Here is a 21,721-nt window from a genome sequence, read left to right on the forward strand (position 1 = left end):
CCTTTTCTGTTTAAACAAGGCAGTTAAACTGCTGGTGGGCCACACAGCCAACAGAGCAAGTGAGTTATATGTGTTTCTTCTCCGTAGGACATTTTGTTTTGCCTCAAACTCTCAAACTTTTTTTTCCCCAGCTATATAGAAATAATCTATTTTTGGTGTCATGTGAAAAAAATTTACACAGAAAAATCTGTATTTGCACATTCTTTTTTAGGTTTTATTGTGCTAAAAAGTAGAACTCACACAGGCAAAAAAAAAAAAAAACCCAAAACAAACACACATGCAAAATATTTTTGTGCATACCTCTATCACGCTACTTTCCACTTTCGAAATCTTACAATTAAAAAAAAAAAAATCCCAAAGCAAGAGTACCTGGGTTGAAAAGCTAACATTATAAAAGCTAGATCGCTAACACAAACACTGCAGACGCGAGTCACTCCGTTGCAAAAAAATTAATGTTTGTAAGTGTGAAATCAAGGTCAACAATGAGGAGACAAGAACTGTAGGTCCAAAGTGTACTCCCCACCGGGAACTATTAGAAATCGGTGTCCTAGGACATCCCTGGTGTTCACTTGAAACAGATACAACTTTAACCCCAAAGCTACGCCAAACTTGCAAACACCGAGGGAACCCCACATTCAAAACTACCTCCTTCTCCTGCTGCCTTTAAAGTGGTTTTTTGTTCGTTTTGTGTTTCAGTAAATAAAAGAGTCCCTCCGAATCAACACTCACTCTCTCTGAGATGAAGAAAAACCGATTCAGTAAATGACCGTGAGGAAGTCTTTCTTTAAGATGCTTCACTTTTCTTTTTTAATGCTCGCACGGGCATGCGTGCGTCTGTGTGTGCGTAAACCCTTTTAAAAGATATTTTTGGAAACTTAACTCTTGGGAACTGTTTTTCCTTTCCTCGAGACCAGTCCCTGAAAACGTGTTTTTGTTTTTGTTTTTGCTTTAAGAGAAAACCTGCCCAGAGCTTTTCTGTACAGCCAGCAACCTCCTTATCCCCGTATGTTTGAACTTCCCGAAAATAACAGAATGCTCCAAGGTACTTGTTTGCAACTCCTGAAAAATCTCCAGTCACTCGCAGCAGATTTTTACTGTCTGGTACTTCAGATTCGCTTTCTTACCGCACCACAGGTAAGGAAGGGCCCAGTGGTAAGAGCACACTTATGTCCCCCCCCCCGGTGCTCCCTCGGGGACATGGCTTCACCCCTGGAAAAAAAACACGGGCCTCCTGCTAGGGACGCATCCTGCTGCTGCTTTGTCCCTCAAGGAGAAGGGACACACTCAGGTAGAAAGGCAGTCCCCTGGAAGCCTCAGTTCTCAGAAGAAAAAAATGTTCTAATGCATCCTCATAAAACATGCAAAGAGAAAAATCCAAAACAGGAGTGAGGAGAGAGTAGCAGTGAGTTGGCAGAGTGCCTAACTATTGTGTCCAAGGGAGAAGCACCCCCTCAGACTGCCTGCTGCCGTGCCTTGTGCAATGAGCCCAACAGTGCTTCCCGAAGGGAAAGAGTGTATCATGTCCAGCCTCAGAAACTAAGCTGCTCTCTTTGTCACCGAAGAGCTTTAAAATGCTTGCTGAACTCACACTATCACGAAGGTTTTAAAGAAGTTTGAAGACCCAAGTCTATTTTAATAAATACTTAAATACTTTCTAGATCAACTCAGCTCCTACATTTTCAAACTATCGGCCCGAATGGCAAATGAGTACATTATCAGTCCCTCTTCTCCTCCCAACAGTCGACACCACAGCACAAAACCAGTGTGCAGCCTTGAGAGGAACCCTCGAGAAGGCTGGTGCAGATCTGAGGTGGGAGGTGCTGCCAACACTTGGGTTTTTGCCGAGGCTGGCGGAAAGCACGGCTCCTCTCCCCCTGCAGAGTTTGGGCATGTTCTCAGCCTCGCCTGCCATCCTGTTTCAGACACCGTCTCTCTCTTCTTGTGCACAGGTCACTATGCCTGCTGGGGGAAGGGGCGCTGAGGAAGACTTCGGAAGCGAGCAGTCACAGGACTGGGAGAGAAATACATGCACAAGACCGGACGTTCATGCTCGCGAACTTCAGAAAGCCAAACAGAGGCCAGACACAACCCAGAGACGCTTCAAAATCGCCTCTCACACACAGCAAAGCAAAACTGGAAAAACCCAATTCCACTTTCCCGTCCCAATTCAAAAGGAGCTAAACCTTCTGGGGACATAGGGTGTTTTAGACGTGAGCCGGAGATGTCTGCAGCTGAGCCAGAGCCCTCCCTGAAGCCCCGTCGACCGCCCCGCGGCCCCCAGAAGACACCTCCTAGACGCCTGGACTCCCTCCGAAAGCGCAACTCCGTTCCAGGTCTGGAGTGCGACGCGCAGGGGTAGCTCCGTGACGCTGGTCATGGAATAACACTTCCTTTTTTGGTGAGGAAAGCCTAATCGGTCTTAGCTAACAAGCCCTCAGCTATGGCTCTAAAAATACCCCGCAGCGAGTACTGTTTGGCACTCCGTTCTGTTGGCCAGAGGGGCTCTAGAGAACTCCACAGCCGGCCTCAGATTCTCCGTAACCGCTCTGAGCTCTGTCCCTGCTCTGGTGACCTCAGAGAAGTGTACCACTTCGAGAAAAAGACTTTTTGGTGTTTCACTTTGGAGTTCGTGGAATTCTGTCCTGCACATTTGAATTAGCACTTCAGCCTTGGATTAATTACTAGCTTGCTTTAGAATCTTCATTTGGCTTCTAGTCTGAACTATGCAAATACATGATCTGTGTGCAGAAGGAAGGACTAAAATTATACTTCAAAAGGGCTCAGTAGCTTCCTGTCTTCCCCCTTTCCCCCAAAAAGAAACATCAGCCTCCTGGAATCCTTTGTTGCCGGTGGCAGGAGCGGCTCCCGGCCTGTCTGCGTCAGACGCCCTGGGCTCCCTACACGTTGATGGCGTGCGCGTGCTTCTTGCACAGGGGTTTGTCCTTCTTGGAGTAGAACGGCTGCCCCTCCAGATTCACGTGGCAGACCTGGGACAGAGGACACACAGGCATGAGGCAGGGCCTAGCTCTCCCCACTGCAAATTCTTAAGAACGTAAGCACGGTAGACAGTCGAACTACGCAACATTTAAGACTTCCAAAGAGGAACACAGAACGAAACTCAAATTAAATGAAATGGGATACAGAAAAATATACAAGATGAAGAGGATTGATCAAGGCTATCCAAAGTTTACAAGAAACCAGTACAAAATCATGTGTCAATAACCACGGGGGTGATTAACATCCAAGATGATACCATTAGTAAACTAACAAACACATCGGAAAAGATTATCCTCACTAGCAATTGAAGGAAAAATAAATTAAAACCTCCAGGAGAGACCCCTAGGGAGGTATTAATCTAACAAAATAAATAAAACAAAACCCTCAATCGCTTGTTACCTTTAAGCGTATGACTGTAGCCAAAAAGCAAAAAGCAAAAAAAAAAAAAAAAAAAAAAAAAAAAAAAAAAGTCAACAAAGCCAAAAGGGAATCAGGCCTACTTGCGCACTGCTAGGGACACAGCTCAGTGAAGCAGCCCGGTCTTCTGCAGGGGATGAGGCAACACTGAGGAGGAGCCATAAAGATGTGTCCGCCTAGTACCACTCAGGAGTTTATCTCGCAGAAACTATTACACTGAACAGCATGTGCTCAAGTGAAAACTGAAAACCACTAAAATATCTCCCTGTACGGAAATGACTAAGTAGATTTTCACAGTACATTTTCCAATGGAATGCCACCGTGAAAAAGATCAATTATGGAAAGGCGTATGCAAGGAGATATTATATGAAAGAAAAAGAGGCACGATTATATATCCCCATGATGACAACCTATGAGTGCAGTTTGAGAGGGAGACATCACGGAAGAAGAAAGCTAAGTGATACTTGTTGAGGCTACTATGGTCAAGCAGGAGGCCACTCCATATACATGATCTCATTTAATTCTCACAAAAACTTATGGGAAGATATGACCTTTCCCCATGTCACAAGGGAAAAACTGTGGTTCATAGAGCCAAGTGTCTGTGTTCCTCTTTGGAACTGGGACCTTGTGTCCAGGTCTGCAAGACTCCGGCTTTAGCTCATTTTCCCCACACCCCACCGCAGAGAAGGGCTATGCTTACCTGAAATTGTTCCGGGCTTACGGGACTTGTATTGAGGTAGCCTACCAGTATGTAGGCTGGCCCTGGGTGGGTAATATGCCAATGTATCAGAGTCAGCTGGGAAGTCACGTTGGCTGGGATGGGCCCCAGGGTCATAGAGGGCACTGAACATACCAAACGGGGAGCAGAAGTAGGTACCACATTCAGGACACTGACATCAGAAGCGCAGGCAGGGGTGCCGGGGTGGCTCAGTCAGTTAAGAATCCAATTCTAGATTTCATCGCAGATCATGATCTCAGGGTCGTGAGATCAAGCCCCATGTTGGGCTCCACACCGGGCGTGGAGGCTGCTTAAGATTCCCTCTCTCCCTCTCCCTCTGCCTGGCCCCCTGACTAAAAAAGAAGGAGGAGGAAGAAGAGGAGGAGAGCAGGTAGAGCTCCCACATACAGAAGGCATGAAGATAGAGAAATCACCCTCTTGAGATGAGCTTAGCTCAGTGAGCATGTGGCCACTCCAAGACAGTTGTAAAGAAAAGCGGCATCACAGTGGTCCCACAGGCAAGTCCTTCGTGGTCCAGGTGAGAATGTTATACTCGGGATTACACAGGGCTGACAATGGGCCCTGGAAACCAATGACCTAGAAAAAGTGACTGAAAACATCCCAGGTGGGGGCAGTGATGTTGAATGTAACCAGGCTCTTGGGGTGGCCTCAAGCTGCTGGTGAAGACGTGGAGACAAGCCCAAGATCCAACAGGGAGGATGAGTTTCATGGGAGATAGAAAGGCAGCTCTGGAGTGAGTGGTCAAGGAGCTGCCTGTCAACATCTGGGGCTCTGGCTGGGAGACCCTGCTAGTCTGGGACAGTGCTGGTTACTTGTGAGAACTTTGGGATAAGCTGGAGAGTATATTGGGAGACTAAAGGCCCAGAAGTGAGGAAGGGCCAGCGTCCCAGGGGTGGCTCACTGATAAGATGGAGCTGAGGGCAGAAAACATCATAGACAGGTGTGCTCAGTGTCTTGGGCTAGAAGACTCTGTGTGGGATGCATGGTGGCTTCCTGGTGAGGCCTCCAGACTACTCAGCAGAGTGGCACAGCAGGGATGTTTCAAGCCCCAGGCTCCATGGTCAAGTGGCGTCAGTGCCTGGGTGGGAAGGAGTAGGGGTCATGGGCAGTGCTGGAAGGCAATGACATAGGCCAGCTTCAGCAGCCCCTAGGACTGCTGCCCTCCCCTCCTGATACCCACACCAGTGGGGAAGGGCTAGAGACCCAACAAGACTTAAAGGAAAAGATGGGCCACAGTAAGACATCCCCATCCCACTAAAGATAGGCCCCACATCCTTTCCATTGGAACTAAAGTGCTGAAGCCGTACAGGAGCTTAACCCCTCACCCCAACCCACACAGCCCTTCTCATCCATCATCTTCTTTTTTTATTTTTATTATTATTTTTCATTGAGAGAGAGCACTAGTGGGGAGGGGCAGAGGGAGAAGGAGAGAGAATCTTAAGCGGGCTCCACGCTCAGCACAGAGCCCAATGCGGGGCTCCATCTCACCACCCTGAGATCATGACCTGAGCTGACATCAAGAGTCGGACGTTTAACTGACCAAGCCACCCAGGGGTCCCATGTCAGCCATCATTTTATATGCTTGGGACTTTAGAGAGGCTGTCTTGTTCTATTCAACTGCTTGTATATGCCAACTTTGTTTTCTTTCAAGATTCCAAACTCCTTGAAGGTGGAGATTTGTTCTGGGATACGCCTATGTTCCCCAAACTCAAGCAATATTTGGTAAATTGACTTACTCTAAAGTTATGTGCTCTCCTGAGATCTAACTGATGGGAAAACAGCTTATCAGCTGGGAGAGATAGTTCTGATCTTCCTTTCTTACAAGGTTGGTTTTTTTTTATTATAAGAAAATATATGCGCATCAAAGATGATTTAGAAATACAAAGTAATGGAAAAGCACTCCCTTTGCCCGGCCCTCCAAAACACTCACACTTTTCCAATCAAAAGACTGCTTTCCAAAAATTAAAACCAAAACCATGTTCCACTCCGCTATATCTTAACAGGGCAGTGAGTGCGACACAGGGCCGCTTTGGAGGTGGACATAATGATTCCCCATGCTGATTCTCCAAAGGACAGGATCTGCCTGGCTTCTTTGCGAAGATCCTCTTGCAGTGCTATGGGTCTCTCACAGCTTGCCAGAACTTATTTGTAATCTTGGCTTGAACAACCCTATGCTTACTGCTTCTTCTGGTCCCTCTCTGGGATTTGTGCCACTGTGACTCCTGGCCAAATTCAGTGGACTCAAGGGAGCAGACCCATGCTCACCTTTTCCATGGTACCCTCTCCATGTGACACAGACCTCTCGTCAGCCTGCCCTTAGAGAGCAGGCCTTCTGTGCCACAGTCTGCCCTGGACCTTCTCCAAGTCTCTTGGATCCTTCTAGAAGTTGGGCAACCAGACTTTCAGGCCGTGTCTTAGGATCAGACAAGCCACGGCTTGAATGTAGGGGTCACAGGGCCCTATGTGCCTTGCTGAGCCATGGCTCTGTAGGGAACAACCTGAAAGCCAGGGTATTCACACTGTTGTCCCTTTTCAGAGGGGAGGACCTGATGTATTTAAAGGACCCTAAAAGGCAATTAGAAAATCTCTTCCAAAAGCTGGAAAATTGGAGTGTTTAGATTGAATTGTGCTGTTTCCTCCCCCAAATCCACACGCTGGAATGTACTCCCAGGACCCTCAGTCTGCTCGGCTCAGGGACACACCAGGGACCTTATTTGGAAGCAGGATCTTTGCAGATATAATGAAGGTGTAAGTTAAGATGAGGTCATACTGGAGAGATGGGCTCTTAATCCAATAGGACCTTAGAAGAAAAGGAGGAGCATCTAGAGACGGACGCACACAGAGGAGAACCCGAGCAGAGACAGACACACAGAGGGCAGGCTGCCGTGGGACCACGGAGCCCAAGACGGAAGCTCTGCAGCTATGATTCAAGAAACACCAAGAACTGCTGGGAATCACCAAAAGCTAGGGGAAAGCGCAGGCCTGCCGACACCTTGAATTTGGATTTCTAGCCTCCAGAACTGTGAGAGAGTTCATTGCAGTCGTTGGAGCCCTCGGATTTGGGTACATTGTTAGGGCAGCCCTGGCGAAGTCACACTCGGAGCCAACACAGGGCACCCCACCCATGGTGGAGTGCAGAAGTGGTGTAGACACTGAGGTGCATTGCAGGGAAATTTACGACGAAGGTTGTCCTATATGACAAGCCTATAAAAATGGTTCAAGTTTAAACCACACGGACATTTGATACATGGCCACACTTTATCTTAAGCACTCTGGTAAAACAAAAAACAAAACAAAACAAAACATAGCAGCACATTAATTTTCCCGAATAAAGTTCAGCCGATTGCAGACTCACATCACAGGCCTTTCTCAGGGGGGAGTATTTCCTAAATGTAAGGCAGAGTCTTCATGTCAGTGAGCTCATTGCTCTGTCCCCCCCGCCCCGACCCAAAGCCCTCATAGGGAAAATGCCAATCTCCTGGGAAAAATGCCTTGGCTGTTCAGGAGAAGTAGATGGCACGTGGTTCACAGGTCATCTAGGGCTTATCTCCTGGCAACTATATATCAAGAGCAATACTCAGCCCCGATTCCTAAAGGTTCTAACAAAAGAAGCCTTATCTCAGCTTTTCATAGAACGAGTCGACAAGCTCCAATCTAGTGTTTCATGGTGAAAATTTGGGGGGAAACCCTCAAATCACTTCACCATATCTAAAGCAACTTATAATCATAGGAAACCATCCTTCTTTATTCTGACCGAGGCATCGTTCGCTGCTCCCAACTACTGAGAGTATTGTTGGTGAGGCAAGCTGCTGGTTTGACAGATCCTGGGAGGACACGCTGTTTTCCTTAACGAAATGGAGAGTAACAAAGCCACGTTGGTTTAGAAGTAGTTATTAGTAGTAAAACGTGGCTTGACTGTGACATATCCAGGCAGCATGGTACTTGCCAGTTTTTGAAAATGATCAGAATATCAGAATGCCAGAGTTGAAAGGACTAATGCAGAGGGTTGATCACCTGGCCCCACCGGGTCCCTCTTGCCCCTTCTCAGAAAGTCAGAACCCCCGACCCCAGCTAAAAACATACCGCGCAGATGAAGCACGTGTCATGCCAGGTGTGTCCCAGGGCTTCGATAAACTTGTCACCAGCCTCCACGGGGAAATCACAGCCATGACACTTGGTGCTGAACAGAGTGACGTAGTCTGAAACGAAAGGCAGAGTGAAGACTAGGCACCCAGGCAGGCTGGGAGAAGCAACCTAGACACACTGTTGAATGCCACAACGGTGACACCGCCTCCGAAATCACTGAGCTGGGGGAGTGGGTATGACCTAATTTGTTATTTGTCATCTTGCAGACAAAATGCTCAGTTATATGATTGTGTTTTTTTCTTTTCAATAATTTACACTTGTGTTGTATGGATTCAGGCTTAGTTACCACTCTGTGCTGGTTTGATTTGCAAACAATTTCCAGATCTGTCCTTAACTTTCTACAGGTTGATTTTCTTCTCGGCCTCTGTCACCCTTTATAGCCCAAACAGACCAATCTCAGAAAAGAAAAAAAAATCATATTTCCCAATAGCTTGGAGGAAGGAGAGCCCTTAACATTTTTAGGAGTTATATAGCATGTTCTTTGCTTGGCAATTCTGTCATTGGGCATTTGTGTTGATAACAAATTTTTACTACTAGAAACAATATTTGAGCTACTATGTCCCCGCCCCCGCGTTCTCGCATAGATGCTATTCTTTACTAGAATCTCAATGTCATGATCTGTGGACCAGTAGGTACTAGTTTTCTTTCTACCCTTGACACAGTGCCTGGCACACAAGTCAATACCCAACACATATGTGTGTGGAATGAACAAGTGAATGGGTAAACCAGTGACTCAATAAATCAACGAATGAACTTAATCTTCAAAAAAATCTTTCAGAGATTGAACTATAATTATTTTTCTGTTTTGTTTTATTTTGTGGATGAAGAAACGGAGGCTCGCCAGAGTCACAGAGCTGAGACACACAGCTAAGTGGGCCGGGTCCCAACTCTAACTCAGGAGCTGTCTTCTCTGAGCCCCAGGGGCACACAATTCTACTGTACTCAGCGTAGAGCTCCTCCAGAATCTTTTAGAGAAGGCTGATGCCTCTTACAAAGCTTCATCGCCCTAGAAGTGTACTTGTCTCTCCACAGCTCTGCCACGGTTGGCTTCTCCTTACGCCTTCCGTGTTTCTGCTCAGATCTCCTTGTGCACAACGTGCCTGTTCGCCATCTTAGACCACAAGCTGAGAGGCAGTGTGCCAGGCGGGGTGATGAACTTGGGTTCTGAAGAACAAAAGCACTGAGCTCAAGTCCTAGCTCTGTTCGGGAATTGTTCCTACTTGGGGCAAGTCACCTCGCTTCTCAGCGTCTCCGCTGGGAGTGACTACTGTACCTAAGTCATGGGGTTTGTTGTACAGATTCAACAAGATAATGTATATGAATGTCCTTGGCACAAATACTCCAAAATCTTGGCTCTTATTGTGAATGTCTTTATAAACGGCAAAAGGGGGAAACGTGATCCCAGTGCCTACTCGGCACCAGTCCAATATTAGTGCTTTTCTAAGTTGCCTGTTTCCACACACCAGCGGTGTGAAGAAATATTACTCCCATTTTAAAGACCGGGAAACTGGCCGCAGAGGCTCTATCACACCGGCAGTAAGGAGCCTGCCTCATGGACTCCAAAGTTCACCCTCTTTCCAGGACTTCACGCCGTCCCCAGTTATCCATTTGCCATTGAGCTTTGATAAGTTATATTAAGTTATATCTCTTGCATATATTTTCCAATGTATGGTTTCCCCTTTTGTGTTTAATTGTGGCTTGTCGTGTAAATGCTTTCTGTACGTCACAGTCTGTGAATCCTGTCTCTGACGGAATACTTAATTTCTCACCAGAGCGGAAAGGGTCATTCTGCTTCCTTTACAAAGTTACAGCGGGTTTACGGTTCACTCTGTGCTCTTAGGAACTAGTGTGGGTGAGAAACAGGGCCGTAGATGACCCCATCTCCATGGGAGGGCAAGCCCTGCACCCCACTTCTGACTACTCTCTCATCACTCCCAGTCTCCAGATGCCCTGGACTCTCTCGTCTACCTCATGCCTGTGTACGAACCAGGTCCTGGGCTTGGAAAACCCTCCCCACTTTGTCTACCTGCATCTCTGCAATCCCGTGGGCCAGGCCTTCCTTCTGGGAAGTCCTCATCCTCCAGCCCAACCAAGAGAGATGAGATGGCCTTCCCGAGGGCTTCTCTTGGGCTTCCCTGCCTTCTCACTCCATTCTTTCATTCATTCATTCATTCATCCATTCAATCAACCAATCAATCAATCATTATCTCTTGACTATCCATTTATATGCTGGCATATCACAGGATGATGGGTCCGCTTGAGGTTTTTGAGGGCAGAGACCCACTCCTAATGCTCAGTGTCTTTCACAGAAACTGGCACACATTTGATGGATGAATGATGAATGCACAAAGAAACGGTTCAGAAAACTTTACTAAATAGTGACTCCTCTTGCTGTGCAGCCTAACATTAAGCTCTTATAAGGGAACGTCTAGTCTTGCCTGCTGATTGGTTTTTCTGTTTTATACTTGATTCTGTATGATCTGGAGAACTGCCACTTTGTTTTAAAATTTGGTAGCACAGGTCTTTATCCTAATACATTTTTTTTTAAGTTCACTATTTCATCATTTATCCAAAAAAAAAAAAAAAGAATATAACTGGAATTAAGTTTGTGCATGGGCCCTTTCCCACCATGAATATAATCTAGTTCCTCATGTATTTGTTTCTTACTTTCTCCTATTAGGTCTTTATAATTCTCTTTGACTAACTCTCTTATGCCCCAAGTTGAATTCGTACCCTGTATTTAATGGATTTTATTGCTATTGTAAAAGAGTTTCCATTCATCAAATCACAGGTGCTCTCCGTTGTAAAAGGACTTAGCGCTTTCCGAGAGCGGTAGTTCTCAAACGTTAGAATCATCTCGACGGTTCGCTAAAACACAGATTGCTGGGCCCCACCCCTCAGAGTTTCTGATTCAGCAGATCTGGGGTGGGGCCCAAAGATCGGCATTTCTGTGATCCTGGTATTGTTGGTCTCAGGGTCATACCTTGATCCTCAAACTAAACTGAATATAAAATCATATGGGTGGAAGTAGGGTGATGAAATTCTGCATCTGTACGTCTGGGAATTGATCTTCCATATCTTTACAGTTTCCCAGGTGATCATGCCCATCAGGTCTGAGCACTGCTCAGGGGCAGGGCCATCGGTGAGGGGCTGACCCTCCCAGCTCTCTGACTTATGAGCAAGATATCATATGTGAAAGTGTCAGCTCATGATGGCCGTTGACGAAATCTTTTTGAGTCTAGATCCTAGCATTCTGGCATTCTCCCTTCTGTATCTTCTTCCAAGTTGTTGATAAAAATAATGACAAGGTACCACAATGAGATACCACCTCACCCTCTTTAGGCTGCCTGCCGTCAAAAACCCAGCAAGATAGCAAGTGTAGGCAAAGATGTAGTGAAATTGGAACGCTGTGCACTGTTGGTGGTATTATAAAATGGTGCAATGCCATTATGGGAATAGCATGGGGGTTCCTGAAAACCTCGAAATTAGAAATACCATATGACCCAGCTATCCTACCTCTGGGCATAGACCCCCAAAGAACTGCAAACAGGGTCCTTTAGATATGCGCACACCCATGTTCATAGCAGCATTATTCACAATAGCCAAGAAGTGGAAGCAACCTAAATGTCCATCAGATTTGAGGGGGTGGGGGTGTTACTATGGAGAGGGGCAGTGGTGATAGTAGAAATCTATCATTCTTTTGCAAGCCTCAGACACAAATTATAGAAGTTGTAATACTTTTTGTCAATTAATAAAAACAATTTGCTTTTGTGTGTGTGTTTTATTTATTTATTTAGAGAGCAAGAGCATAAGCAGGGGGAGAGGGAGAGGGAGAGAGAGAATCTTAAGCAGACTCCACACTGAGCATGGAGCCTGACACGGGGCTCCATCTCATGACCCTGAGATCATGACCTGAGCTGAAACCAAGAGTCAGATGCTTAATTGACTGAGCCCTCCAGGCGCCCCAATAATAGCAATTTGTATTTTCATGAACACACATCTATCAATTACCTGCTAATTATCTAACAAATTATCACCATATACTCACAAGAAGGGAAAAGAGATTCTTATCTTCTCCCTTTTACAGATATGGAAACCGAGGCACAGAGTGAGCAAGTAACTAAGTCATTCAATTAATAAGAGCTGGGAAGAGATCTTACCTGTATATAAGAACACAAGAAATTTTTCTTTTTAAATTTGTTGTCAGGGGAGAATAGTTTTAGTTTGCTTTGCTTTTCCCCTGGAGGAACTGGACTGTTTTCTCCTTTCTGATTCTAAAGTAAACTAACTTACTGTGTTTCTCTCTTTGCCCTCAGATTTGCTGCCCAGTCACTGCTGCTCTATTATTCTTTATAATCAGCACCCTTGCTTTTCCCGCTTCTATTTGGTGCTGGTTTTCTAGTTCTATCGCCTTACCCTTCATGTCTATGATAACTTTGCTGGAACCTGTCTCAAATCCTTTTCTGGAAAAGGCAGTCTATGGGAGCACCTGGGTGCCTCAGTCAGTTGAGCATCTGACTCTTGATTTTGGCTCAGGTCATGATCTTGGAATCATGTGATCAAGCCCCACTTCCGGCTCCCCCAGGGAGTCTGCTTCTCTCTCTCTCTCCCCCTCTCCCTTTCCCTCTCCCTCTGTCCCTTTCCCCACTCGTTCGTGCTCTCTCTCTAAAATAAATAAATAAATCTTTAAAAAAAAAAATAGAGTGAGGAAGTGGCTAATTAGCCAGGACACCTGATTCTCTAATAGAGTGCTTTGTCTTCAAAATTTATAATTTACTCCAAGTTTTAAGGTAAAATGTAGCATTTTGGGGAACAGAGAAACTCTGAGTTCAGACAGGGGGGTTACAGGACTCTGAAGGAACATCAGAGGAGCAGGGAAAGGGACTTTCACATGTTTGATGCTTTGCACACTTTCTCTGGTTAATCCTCACCGCAAATCATGAGGCAGGTGTTTATATGCCCCTTTGTACGGTGAGGGAAGTGAGGCTCAGAGAAGTTTAATAACTCACTCAGGGTTACAAAGCCAGCCCAAGGTGGAGCCTGGAACAGAACCTAAGACAAAGTCCAAAGCCAAAGCCTTGTCAGACTCCAGATCAAAATCATCTGAAAGGTTTCCCAAGTGGTTGCAAGATGCCAACCTGTGATCTGCGTATTTGGTGCACGGAAGGGAACAGAGATCGAACGTGTTAAAAAAAAAAAGAAAAAGCTATAGACCCCACCCAGGAAAGCATGATTCTGCCATTTGGAGCCTCCTGATGGTTCCATGTGAATGGACACAGGCAGGAGTTCCATGCACCTGCCCCTTTCTCCCAGACTGTGGGGCCTCCCCACAGCATAGTGGTCTTACCTTTCTCGCAGTAGGGCTCCCCATCTTCCATGTGGAAGAGGCTGTTCCCGAAGGGTTTCTTGCACGCCGCGCAGACGAAGCAGGTGGTGTGCCATGTCTGTCTCAGGGCATGCATCACTTCCTGGGGGAAAGAACCTCTGCTCAGGCCACAAAGGTTCGGGGGACAGAGGAAGCTGGGCCCCCTCTTCCTCACCAGGCCCTGGCTACTGCTGGCGCATCCCAGCAGGGAGCAGAGCAGGAATGCCCAGGAGGTGGGCCTTGGATATGCTGAGGAAAGGCCCGGGGTGGCAGAGGAGTTCACACTCCCGTAGCACCTGCTGGGTCTAGGTTCTGTGTCAAAATCATCAGAGAGGTGGGTACCTCAGCTGTGATTCTGAACCCTCCCGTCAAAGCTGGCGGGTGGGGGGGGTACTGCCTATTACACCGCTTTACCAAAGGAGCATGGAGGGGTCAAGGCCACATATGGGTGCATGGCGAGGTCAGTCTAGGAAGCGACAACTTGCTTTGCAGAAGCTCCACCATCTCCCTCCAAGTTCATTTGCTCCCCAGCTCATTGGTGGCAAACCAACTCCCTTGTAGGATAGAAAGTTGTCTCTCTCTGTTAGCAGCCACTTCTTGGCTTCCTGATGGGACCCCACAATCTTGGCGGGGGGAGAGCGATGGGTTGGGGGAGAGCGATGGGTTGGGGAAAAGACAAGAGTCAGAGGAGAGGGATGCTGCCCACTTACCCCCATGATTTTGGTGTTGCACTTGGCACAGACTGGAGCAAAGAACTGCTCGTAACAGCGCTCACAGTACACATTGTTCTGCTCCTCCACGAAGCACATGTCCGCCAGGGAGGTCTTGCAGTAGGCACAGTTGAACTCTTCTGGGTGCCAGGAACGGCCCATGGCTACCAGAAAGGGGCCCCTGGGGAAGCAGAGAATGGCACCTATCAAGGCAGCCCCAAAAGCTTGAGACCAGATGTTTTAGGACGCCCAACACGATTCATACTTTGGCCCAATCACACTGACTTTTGTAACCTTTCTAATGAACTAATGTGAAATGCAGATAAAGCTCTATGCAAAAAAATAGTCATTGTTGCATCAATAACAATAAAGAGAAACAGGGAAGCAACCCAAATATCCACCAGTAGGGGGCGGGGGGAAGCGTATTATAGAATATCTATTCAGTTGTAACAAGAAGAGCCAAGACAACCATGCCAATGGCTGACGTTTATTGAGTGCTTACTCCATGCCCAGCACTATTTAAGAAGAAATGTGCATGTACTAACTTGTTTAGTGCTTGCCACAATCCTAAGAAGTAGGATTATGGTGCCCGCTTTCAGATAAGGAAACTGAGGCACAGAGAGGTGAAGTAAGTGTTCAAGGCCATAGTGCTGGTCCAGCTTGGGCAGCCCCGATCCGGACTAGCAGTCAGAGCCGTGGGACTACGAGGCAATGCTCTGCATTCCAATTTTTACTTTTCTGAACTCTCTAATTATTCTCTACTCAGCGTGTGTTACTTTGTTTTTAAGTAAAAGTGTGTTTATCACATACATATATCCTCCTCCCCAACACGCACATCCTATAAACACACTATGTCCAAACAAGTGTCACCTACGTCCCTGAAATGACTTGTTTTCCTTTTAGGGTGGCAGATGCCCACCAAAGCCCTGAGCAGCACTGGCCTGTCTGTGGAAAGACCCAGACGGAACCCTAAAGGAAAGCTGGGTCAAAACTAGCACTGTCAGCCAGCTTGCAACACACCCAGTAAACCTGACAACAAGACCTGTGATTCCCAGAACCCGGCCTTAGCCCAAGGGGGAGGTCCTGGCACCAGGCACCGTGCTGGGAGCTTCACCCACTTACCTCATGGAATTCTCCCGACTCTGCAGGGAAGTGGGTGTCACACAGGTATGGAAGCCAAAGCTCAAAGAGGGTCAGACTAGATGGCAAGCCAGAGGAGCCTGAGGCTGCCCAGCAGGCAGCCTTCTCCCTATTCCTGCCCTCCCTTTCACCCTCCGAGCCCCACCCAGGGTTCAGACAGTGCACAAGCACCCCACACCCCTGTGCTCCCAGCGCCCTGGCTCAGGGGCACAGCTGGGCGATACCTGATGACGTTGTTGCAGTGGCCACAGAGCGGAGTCCTGCTGCTGGCTGGGAAGCGCTCAGCCCGCTGAACGATGCCCCTGGCCAGGGGAGACACCTGGGGCCCTGTCGGGGTGTAGGCAGGGGTCCCTCGGGACAGGGTCTGCTTGCTGATGGAGGTGGTACTCTTGCCAGGGGCAAACTTCTGAGAAAAGCTGTCATCTGTCACCCATGGGGGGCGGCTGGCAGACTCCACGGGGCCCCCACTGTAGGCCGCTGAGGGTGTAGGGTTATAGCTTGGGGCTGGTGAGGGGGTATAGGCTGGTGCTGGGGACGGGGAGTAGGTGGGGGCAGGCGAGGGGGTGTAGGCAGGAGCAGGCGAGGGGGTGTAGGGGGCTGGACTGTAATTGGCCCCCGGGGATGGGCTGTAGGTAGACGCAGGCACTGCAAGCCAAAAATAGCCAAAGAAAAATGTATCAGGAATTCATTTCCCCCAACTTCCTCCACCCCCAGCCAGAAAACTGTAAAAGGTGACTTTCCTATTAGGGCAGTACAATTCCAACTTCTACGGAGGACACGCTCCTGAACTTCCTGACGCTCTGCATTTGAATCTGCAGCAGGGAGCCGAGGGAGATAAAGAGCAACCGGAGCCCTCGGGAGCTTGCACGGGCTGGGAAAGGGACAGAGCTATAAATATCTGCAGCTGTGTGGGGTGGGGCTCGGCCAGGCCTTGGCTTCCAGAAGCCTGCAGAAGACAGGGAATAGGGGCGGGCATGCCAGGCAAGCCTCATATCTGGGTCCCCTGGGCCAGGAAGGGGGTGGGAGTGGGTCAACTTGGTCTTAACTGGAAGATGTCTTCGGTTGCACTCCGACCAGGGATTTGACATCTGAAATGCCTCAATCACATGTTTGCTGAACCTGGACCTCATCCAGCCTTTGGGACAAAGTAGATGATGGGGCAGTTGGGTTTTCGGGTTCAGGTTTCACATTTAGCTACAACCATTTTCTTGAAAAACACGTTAGCTTGATTTGTATTGGGGGAAATTTCTCCTTGGTTTGATTGGGGTGGGGGTCTTGAGAGAACCGTTCAGAGGGAGCCTGGGCAGAGACGTTGGGGTGACACAGCCCAGGTCTAGCTGCTCCCTCGGTCTGTGGCTGCCTCTGGGAGACCCATGCTCCCCTACACCACTTTGGGGGAAACAGAGTATGTCTGAGCGCGTGTGAAATTACCATGGAAGAGTGCAGGAGAATGTACCGCTTCACTGGAACCCCTTCCTCTAGCTGTCCCAGAGCTAAAAACCCTTTTGCGGTGACAACTAAAGGAGCACTGCAGCTACTCACCCAAAGCCGTCTGAGGCCTGGGCCCTGTGAAGCCTGCACACACATTCCAGCCAGCTTCCTCTTCCAGCCAGGGAGGTTCCAGAAGCCTCACCTCAACTCACAGTCTGCGCCTCTGGAAAGAGGCCTCATTCCTCCATTCCTGGGAAGCATGTTGGGGCAGCCTCCCTCCATTCCTGAGCCTGCCTAGGTGGAGGGACTATGCTGAGGGGTGCTGAGACAGCCCCCCTCAGTTTCCAGCCTGGAAAGGAAGGTCTTGTTCAGAGCTAAAGTTCCCCACCTGGCCTCTTCCACCCGAGTCTCCTGGACCACCTGGGGTGGCCTGTGGCTGCTGCCCCAATCCTATTGTTCTCCTCCCAGCTAACTGGCCCTTCAGAGCTGGGTAACACAGGAACCCCAGTGCTGTGGGTGGGTAGGGACCAGGCCTGTGTGACTGAAAGCTGAAGGAGTAAAATCCTCCACCGCCCTGCCTTGGAGCCATGTTGGGAGCGATGCTGGCTTCTAGAAGTAAAACCCTCTTCGTTAGGAATCAATCTTCTTCTCACTTACGAAGGGAGTAGGCTTGGCACATAACAAGTCATCTGGTTGAGTCCCCTTTACAGTTGAGGTCACTGAGGCTCAGACGGAGCCAGTAAGTGGCAAGCGAGTTTCCAAAACCATTCTATTACCCCAAGCTGCCTCTGTAAAGAATACAAGTCTAATTTCCAGAAAATCTTGGCACACCATGTCATTGAGAAGTTAACTATCAACTTGGAGGAGGTCCCATGCTCTGGCATGTAGCACAGCCATCAAGAGCCCTAGGTTCAGGTCCCAGCACTACTACATCCTGGCTGTGCGTCCTTGGGCAAGTTCCTTAACATCTCTGGGCCTGAATGCCCTTTTTTTAAAAATAGCATTAATAATTCTTAGTGCCTCGCAGGGTGGTTATGAAGTTTCAAGGAGACAAGAAATACAAAGTGCTTAGCCTAGTGCCTGGCACAGTGTATGCATCATTCCACATTAGTGAGGATGGTGACTCCTGGGTCTCAGGGTCTGGGCGGACTGTCAGCTCATCTTACTTCCTGATGGTCACCTGAGGGAACAAGTCCAGGGAGACGGTGGGATGGTGGGGGTGGGGATGGGAGATGTGACACCTTGAAATCAGATAACCTGGGACTGTCTCTCACCAGTGGTAGAAAGTGTGATGCCCCTGCCTGCCTCAAAGGGAGTGGTGGGGACCTACGGGGGTGACATGAGGCATGCAATTTGTGAAGCCCAGATTCAAAGTGTGGTCACCCTTCCTAACAACCTTGCATAGCAGCCAAGTGCCCAGAGCAGAGGGTCTCAAAGTGCTGGAGCAGGGGTGAAGAGGGGAATGCCACCAGGGAAGGGGTCTGGGGGAAGGTGATCTAGCCGAACTTCAGAGAAGCTTCATCCCTGTCTATTATATATAATGGGGTTCTAAGCAAGATTTAGTCCCCCACCTTTTTTTTCTTTTTGTAAAGTGGGGGATCTCTGCTGAAAGGGACTAAGAACAACGCCCCAATCCGGTGCCAGTGCACAGCCCTAGGTGGCCAGCAAGCCCTTGAAATGTGGCTAATCGAAACGGAGCAGTGCTATAAATGTAAAATACACACCGGATTTCAGAGCTTAGCGAAAGACTATAAATATCTCCTTAATCATTATTTTATATTGATTACATATTGAAATGGTGCTTTGAATATACTGAGTTAAATAACATAGGGTTACATTAATCTCACCTGCTTCTTTTTCCTTTAAAAATGTGGCTAACTAGAAATTTTATTTTTATTGGACGGTGCTGCCCTCATCAGCACAGTGGCTGCCTAGTACTGAACGGTTTCCACAGGCAGGCCCTTTGCGCGTATTACTGCGTGTACTACTCACTGCAATCCAATGAGGCAGAGGGTATTTTCTAGTCCCTTTTACAGCTGCAGAATTGAAGCTTGGTGAGTCTAAGTGACTACTGGAAAGTTAGGGAGCCTCCGCAGTCCGACTCAACTCTAGATCCCCTGCTTAACCACTCCCTAGGCAGCAAAACAGGCTTTAGCATGCCCCTTCCAACTCGGGCCCTTGCCCACTTTTCCTGCTTCCCTCCAGCAACACAAACCCTATTCCCTCTGCCTGGCAGACGTTCTCTTCCCTCCTCCGGAAGGCCTTCCAGACTCCCTGATCCAGCCCCCTCTCCCAAGCCCCGGCGAAAGTCTCAGCAGGTCAGAGGCAGGCCAGAACCTGGACCCGGGTGGCCTGATCCAGGGACCTTCCGTTCCCCGAGGCGCAGGCGCGCAGCTCCCGCTCCGCATCGCGTCCCCCCACTCCGGTGGGGTGAGGCTGGGAGCGCGAGCGGCGGCTGCTTCCCAGTCCCCTTCCCTCGGCGCCCTTCCTCCTGGCTCTGGCCGCGCCACCCCAGACGTGCCAGGAGGGAGACTTGATATCCCATCTCCGAGCCCGGGGCTGTTGCTATTTCTGCTTGACGAATTAAGCCCGTCTAAATTAGAAGGTGATATTTCATCTCTAATTGGCAAGTTCAAAAGGCCCCTATCGCACTCGGCGGCCTCGGGAATGTGTAATTAAACAAGGTGATTTCTGACTCATTCCAGGTCGGGCCTGGCTCCCCGCGAGCACCGGCCCCCGCCCGGCCCGCGGGCCGACGTGGCCTCCCCCGGCCCGCGCCGGGCCCCTCCTCCCACGGGGAGGCCAAGCCACCGCCCCCCGGGCCCCAGGTGCTCCGGGGAGCGGCCGCCCAGCGCCGGCGCCAGCGATGAGAGCCGGGCGGCGAACGCCACCCCCGGCCCGGAGGAGTACCGCAGGGAGCTGCGGCCCGGCCCGGGTCGGCGGAGGACGCGAGCCGCTCGGGCCCGCGTTCCCCGCTTCTCCCCGGGCCGCCTGCCAGCCGCCCGGCCTCCCCGGGAGAGGGGCGGAGGCCGGCCGCCTCCTTCCCTGCGGGCAGGCATGAGTTAACGTCTGCACCGCCTGGGAACGTCGCGGAGGAAGGCCGGCCGCCCCGGGGCTCCGGCACGTCTCCGCCGCTTGGGCCGCAGCCCGGGGAGGAGAGGGGCGCCGGGCGGGCCCCGGAGCCGTGCCGCCCCCTGGCGGGCCTGCGGAGGACAGCCGGCGCCCGGGGTCCGCCCCGGAAGGTGCCCGGGAGGACCCGCCTGGGAAGGGAGCACGGGGCCGGGCCGGGACGGAAACGCGATCCTGGCGCGGGGACCGAGCCTGCCCTCAGCCCGCTGGGCTCACCCAAACTCCTCTCCGCCCTCCCTCCGGGGTCCCCGTCTCCGCGGGGCAGCCGCGTCCTCCAGCTCCCCCGGAGAGTTTTCACCATTGCAGCCAGCTGCGAATTGCTCCCTAATCCTGTGGATTCTAACCTCAGAACTTTGGGTCCCCGCCTCTGAAAGGACAGGGAAGGGCGCCTCCTGGGTGCCGAGTACTCCCTGGGTGCTTCATTTCGTCCCCAGAACACGGGGCCTGGATAGCTCCGTGCCCATTTTTCAGAGCAGGGAGTTCAGGCCGCGGAGACGAAGTGCTTTGCGGTGGGGGAGGCAGAGCAGGCCCCGCACCGGAGCCTGTCTGAGGCTGAAGCGGCTTCTGCCGCCCACTCTCAACACCGCCGGCAGAGTGAGTTTTACACCGGGAGGGCTGATGATGGCTCCTCGGCCCTACACATGGAGTCAGGCTCCCCAAAGCAAGGCCCTTCCTGCCCAGTCCCTGCCTGACCTCCCCTGCTCTCCGGCTTCATTGAGGACCCTCTCTGGGGTCTCTCATTTTCCTTGACAGGATATGCTCCTGAGTCCAGACTCTACCTCATGACTCTCTTACGTGATATAGAGAAGCCCCCTCTCTGTCCCCTTAGAGTTAGCTACCCCATTCTTTCCTGAGCAAGTCCTTAACTCCTCACCTCATCACTGTTACCACGTGTGAAAATGGTGTGTGTGTAATAATTTGGGAGGGGGTGGAGAACACTTTGAATACTACTGCAAGTGGAAAATGTCCTTATTGCTAGAATTTCTATAGTCAAGATGGCTGTAAAGAAAAATATGTTGAAAGTATAATGCTTTAAATGAAAAGTGTGTGCCCACCTAAAATCCTATCTCAGCCACCCATGGAACTTGCAAGGGCCTCCTCTGGGAACCCTTGTGATCCATGACCCCTGTGTGTTCAGCCACCAGAGTGCACAGTCCACAGCCTCTCCCCATGCCATTCCTTACTCCCGACTTGAGTTCCTTACCAGCATTCATTCATTTATTCCTTCACCCACTACCTTTGCTGAGCACCTCCTGGGTGCCAGGCCTGAGTCAGGTGCTGGGGAGACAGTGAAGAAAATCTGCCACAGCCCTGCCCTTCTGGAGTTAGAGTCAGCCTCCAGCGGGAAGGAGGGGCTGGTGATATCAGCCCTGGACGGCTGTAGATGCCCAGAGCCCTCCTGTGGACACATCCGCTAGACCAGGGCACCCAGGACCTTCCCCCAGCCTGGGGAAATACTGGCTAAAGAGCCCTCGGCTTCACTGTGCAGGGGCAGGCACGGGAGAGTGAGGTGCAAAACTGAGAATTGCCCTCAGGCTCTGGGGAGCAGAGGAAAGAGGGGACATGGGGCTGAGTCCTCATCTCTGTGAAGGGGTAGGGGGCAGTGATGAGAATGGGGACCAGAGCAATGGAACAGACAGCCAAGTG

The 21,721-nt window shown here is 49.9% G+C and overlaps 1 protein-coding gene across 8 annotated transcripts in view; it reads right to left on the minus strand.

Annotated features, from left to right (window-relative positions):
• The window catches only part of LDB3 (LIM domain binding 3), a 70,073-nt gene that overhangs the window by 9,023 nt on the left and 39,329 nt on the right, over positions 1-21,721 (minus strand). For 3 of the 8 annotated variants that reach the window (XM_040623925.1, XM_008696135.2, XM_008696132.2), the window contains 5 exons: positions 15,739-16,159; positions 14,375-14,555; positions 13,647-13,767; positions 8,237-8,352; positions 189-2,987 (listed from right to left, as the gene is read on the minus strand). In XM_040623925.1, the coding sequence (XP_040479859.1) occupies positions 2,898-2,987; positions 8,237-8,352; positions 13,647-13,767; positions 14,375-14,555; positions 15,739-16,159 (929 nt within the window). In that variant the 3' untranslated portion in view covers positions 189-2,897. Of the gene's footprint in view, positions 1-188; positions 2,988-5,669; positions 7,558-8,236; positions 8,353-13,646; positions 13,768-14,374; positions 14,556-15,738; positions 16,160-21,721 lie in introns of those variants that run through there. The other 5 variants (XM_008696129.2, XM_008696130.2, XM_008696128.2 and 2 more) reach the window with 3 other exon arrangements.

Source organism: Ursus maritimus, unplaced genomic scaffold (assembly GCF_017311325.1).
Source record: "Ursus maritimus isolate PB19 unplaced genomic scaffold, ASM1731132v1 scaffold_7, whole genome shotgun sequence".
Classification (NCBI taxonomy): domain Eukaryota; kingdom Metazoa; phylum Chordata; class Mammalia; order Carnivora; family Ursidae; genus Ursus; species Ursus maritimus.